Below are 5,218 nucleotides of genomic sequence, written 5' to 3' on the forward strand. Positions count from 1 at the left end.
TAGCTGACGTAAAAACGTATAGTTTATTGTATTATTATTTACTATTTACGATGATAGGTATAAGTTCGGTGCCGTCACTGCGACGACGACGACGACGACGACAACGACGACCGGTTCCTCTCTCACTCTCACTCATTCTCTCTCTCACTCTCACTCACACTCTCTCTCACACACTCTCGGGGGACCGTTGCGGCGACGACGAGTCGCCCGGACCATGTCTGCACCGGTCCCAGTACAGTCTGAACGCGCAACGCGTGCGCACACAACAAATACAACACCGAATCGCCTCCTACAAAGTCACACGATTTTTTTACTATCATTATTTTTACTATTATTTTTTATCGATAGCGATCGACCGTGTTCAATATCATATTACATTTTATTCCGGTACGTCGTACCATATATTTTCGCGTGATCAGCGAGGGGTGTTTTTCGTTCGCGCGATACCGTTTCGTTCCGAATACCGTTCGGCGGCTAGTGACTCTCAGAGCCGTAACGGACGAACCGCCGCGTATATAGTTTCACAGTCTCCCAAAGTAGATAACAATATAACGTCCGCAAGCTCGCGCAAGTTGCTTATTACCAATTATTTATAATAAATATAATTTGCGCGGGCGACGGCGAACCATTATAATATTATACACACACTAAACCGGTTGTTGACCTCTGGCGAGGGCGCGCGGCCGAGCGCGAGAGCGGCGGCGGCGGTAGCGGTGGCGGCGGCGGTAGCACCGTCGACGGCAGACGCGCCGCCGACCGGGTCACATCTCCTCGGACCGCCTCCGCCGCCTCCACCGCTGCCACCGCCGCAGATGTCGTTGGACTCGGTCGCCACCGCCGGGACAGCCACCGACGAAGTTCGCCACTACCGGCACCACCACCGTCACCATCATCATCATCACCTGCATCACCACGGCAAACGTCACAAGCGGCCGCCACCGCCGCCGTCGTTGCGAAGACCGCCGCCCGAGACTTTGGACTCGGCGGCGGTGGCCACGCGTGACACACCGGACGCAGTCGCCGCATACCATCATCCGGTCAAGGTACGTCCTTTTATCGCATAATATTTCCGTTTCGCCTCCAGATCTACTCTGTATAGCTGATAATCACCAATATATTACATGGGGGTGAACGAATTTTGAGGACGCACCGCCCCCGAATTTTTAATATTATTTATTACTATTGAAAATAATAATCGGTTTGCATGAGTATTATATAGCGACAGACCTGTACGAAATACCTTTTCCTCCAGGCCTCTCACATTTGTAATCATGGGTAGGTAAAATTCCCCGAAAGTTATCATTCGAGTATCTTATTGATTTCACCGAACCATTTTTACTGTGATAAAAGGTACGTATAATAGTACTCCACCAAAAATATTAATTTGGATTTGTAAGTCAAATTCGTCGATTCCAAAAACCGCAGACTTTAGATAAATAAATTGTAGATTAAAACCGCAAAACATATATTCTATAACTGTTCTACCCAAAAACCACACAGCTTATAATTAATTTATAATTTGTCAAAATGTTTCTATCAAGTATAAGTATAAGCATTTATTTTACTATTTGACATAATATTATTTACTAATAATAAAGTAGATGGAACTCATTTTTTCTGAAAAATTGCATTTGAGAATGTCATTGTGTATTAAATAGAATAATATAGGTACTTTAAATGTTTCAAGTACTCACGAAATATTTTTTTAGTATACAACAAAATAACTAAAATCGTTATTCTTCGTTTATTCATCTAATTTAATCAAAATTTAAACCGAAAATATTTATAAAAAAAAAACTGTATGAATATATTTTTAAAAAATGTTTGGTTACAGTATGAACTACGTACGAGAAACCTTGATTTTAATTTTGAATCCAAAAAGCACTAAGAATTAAACAACTTATATACTTTTAACTAAAAAATAATTTAAAATTCTCGAGGTTTTGATGGATTTTGTCAAAATTCAAATGCTTATCGAAAAAAATTATGTCTTTGTATTTTTAATATTTTTAAACTGGTACTATAAAAAATGTATGAGAAACTTCGTACAAGGATTTTTACCAAAGAAAAAAAATTATATTGACATTTACATTTACATTTAAAAAACATGCGTATTTAACATTATACCGATATTACAGGCAATGTATATCGATAACATAAGCGTTATTACTTATTACACGATAAACATATATGTTATACGTATACACCAACTTAATATATCTATTAAAAATCTCAACAAAAAGCGCCTTCACCGATTTTATGTTTATCCATTATTATTTAAGTGCTACTTGATGTAGAGCTATTGTTTTTCAAACCGATAAAAATTGTAACTAATCAAACCAGAGATGTATGTGGAAATTACAAACTATCCGTGCAAAAATTACAAATTCTCATATTTTCATAATTTGTTTTGAATTGACATATATATTTTTGATAATGTAAGATATTGTTTTATTATATTTGTATAGATAGTTAAAATTTTTTTCAAATCATCTTTTTATTAGAAAGTCCTTCGACATCTCTAAGTCGGATAATATGCACAATATAAAATATTATAATTCTTTTCAATATTAAAATTTTAAGAAGTAATGGAGGAAGTTGTTGATAGTTTTGCGAGAAACTAATCAAGACGCAAGCTCTTGGCTCTTGGCACTTATGGTTTAATCTTTCTAATACTACTATGTTAAATACCTAATCATTAAAATGTTTAATAGGAATGTTTTTTTATTTTTTGGATAGTAAATCAATTGCTTTATGAAAATGAACAGTGTGTTTATTATTTAATATACAATACATTTTTTTCTTTTATTATGCACCAGCAATAAACAAACAAAAAATTAGGGGGAGGTTGTCAAAAATATAACATGCCTATGGGTGGAATTTAAATAAACATGCTACTGCTCTTCGCATTTGCGCAAAACGTATAGAAAAAAGTTTTCTTGATAAATTATTGGAAATATTTTTAGTCAAAAATCGACGAAAAATGTATCAAAAAATTATTCAATTTATTTTATCAGTTTCTATAGTCTCGCGTAGATATAATAATCATAAAATCGTACATTGTACAATATTAATAAATTGTTTTTAAATCATAAACGTGTATGCTAGAATCGACGGATACGGACCGCGTATCAGTTCTATAGTAAATCTATTGTTTTGAAATGAAGTGGTGCTGTTGTCGCGATCACAATAATATTAAGCGAGCGTATATTATGTTTACATGTTTATCATGATTTATCGCGAATATAAGATTACTTACACCGAGTCTGCATATAGGTATTATAGGTACCTACATTAAAATATTGTCCGCACATGCGCACACGACCATGCTATATATATTATGCTCGTACAGCCGTCGTATATACTTTTACTCTGAGCTCATTATACATAATATAGGTAATGATATATTATATAAATATTGTACGTGCCGCGAGGGGAGCTTAATAAATTCGATCGTTGCCGGAATAGTAATATATGACGTGTCCGTCTGCAGTGCGCATTTATATCAGTCCTGTAACGATAATACAAACTTGTAAAATATGCAAGATTTTTAAGAAGAAAAACTTGATATCGACAGGAATAGTTAGGAGGTACCGACTATAAGTATCGAAGTATGAGTGCGAATGTCCGATACGTATCGCTTGTACATTGCACGTGTAACTTCTGAAATGCGTTTCAAAGCGCGCTCAAAATTATACGTATCGATACACTACAATTATCTGTCTGGAAAATCTTGATACTTTTTAAAAGTATACAAGTACAGCCGATTATACGGATACTTATTTTAAAAGTATTTTAATACTCAGAAGAAAAGTTAAATAATAAATACAAATAATTTTACATTTTAATAAAATATTTTTTTTACCTTATTAGTCAACTGAACCGATTTACACGATTACACTGCATCATTTGACGGAACTTTAAAATACACAACTTTTTTCTTTGTAAGAGTATTTGATTTTTGGTTGAGTATATAATCCATAATAAAAAATATATATATTATTACTAGTTGATCCCGTGCACTTCGTTACCCGTTAAATGTACAAACTGTATATGACTCAAACTTTGTTCAATGTATTATTTAATATTCGGTGTGTGATGTTCTAGATTTATCTTAACTTTTCTGTTGCCCAGGATAAAAATTCTGATTCACAACAGTATATTATCATACATCAGGTATGCAATCTACCTAGGGTATGCGGACCCCGTGCTGTTTGTACGTAAGTGTATGATTTAACTCTAAAATATCAAAGTTATACCAAGTTTGTCGTTTTTACTTAATTCCACCTACGATGGATTAATATAATCAATTAATACAAAAACCTAACCTAACCGTAATAAAATCCGATGAGTAAAAAAAACCAAATTAAACCCTTTTTAAATTAACTTATCTTCTTCCCAGTTGTCTAATTTACCCACAAACATTCATATATATATATATATTTTTTTTTATATATATTGACAAAAAATAATAATACAAATCAACAAACATGCCCGATTAACCAATATAGCAACCAATATATAATACACTATTATTACATGCTTTTCTTTAACTCGCAATGTTTCATTCATTCATTTCTGTTGTCATAAAATCTTGCGAGTTCAATTTAAGTCACTTCTACATGACCTAGGAGGCTCAAATTCTGTATGAAGGTTTAGGGTCGGTGTCAATACATGACCCAGTTGTCAATTCTTGACCTGGACAACCAGGTCGCCGATGGCGGGTGTACCTGGACTAGTCCTGGAGGTCATCTCCAGAGGCACAATAAAAAAAAAAAAAAAGGGCGCAAAAGACCGATGGAAATATTATTTTATATTTAGATTATATGCAAAATTGTTTTCAATTTGTGCTTATGTTTATAAAATAATATGACGTTATAATAATGTACCGAGCAATAATTTGATATTTTAAGAACTGTTGGACGTTGGTGGCTAATGATGTGTTTTTATTTAAAGTTTGTGTATATACTCTGTTCCGTGAGAGAGTGTACTCGTTTTTTCGTCCGTCGCTGCACATCCCCCACCATTTTCGCCCGTTCGGTTACGAAAATATATAAAAAAAATTTTTTAAAACATGCTTTTCTTAATACTACTTAATACATGAACGAAAAAGTTGAAAATAAACTTACTTTTAAAACAATTTCTTAATAAAACTTTAAGGTTATCAAGATATTACTAAAAGTGTTTTTAAAATGTATTTGTTGCGAAATTTTTAAAA

The 5,218-nt window shown here is 34.0% G+C and overlaps 1 protein-coding gene across 1 annotated transcript in view; it reads left to right on the forward strand.

The window, feature by feature from the left end:
• The first annotated feature begins 234 nt into the window (after positions 1–234).
• LOC100163483 overlaps positions 235–5,218 on the forward strand; it is a 181,955-nt gene continuing 176,971 nt past the window's right edge. Inside the window, exon 1 of the mRNA XM_029489036.1 lies at positions 235–1,043. Within this exon, the coding sequence (XP_029344896.1) occupies positions 813–1,043 (231 nt within the window). The 5' untranslated portion in view covers positions 235–812. The remainder of the gene's footprint in view (positions 1,044–5,218) is intronic.

This window comes from Acyrthosiphon pisum, chromosome A2, assembly GCF_005508785.2.
Source record: "Acyrthosiphon pisum isolate AL4f chromosome A2, pea_aphid_22Mar2018_4r6ur, whole genome shotgun sequence".
Classification (NCBI taxonomy): Eukaryota; Metazoa; Arthropoda; class Insecta; order Hemiptera; family Aphididae; genus Acyrthosiphon; species Acyrthosiphon pisum.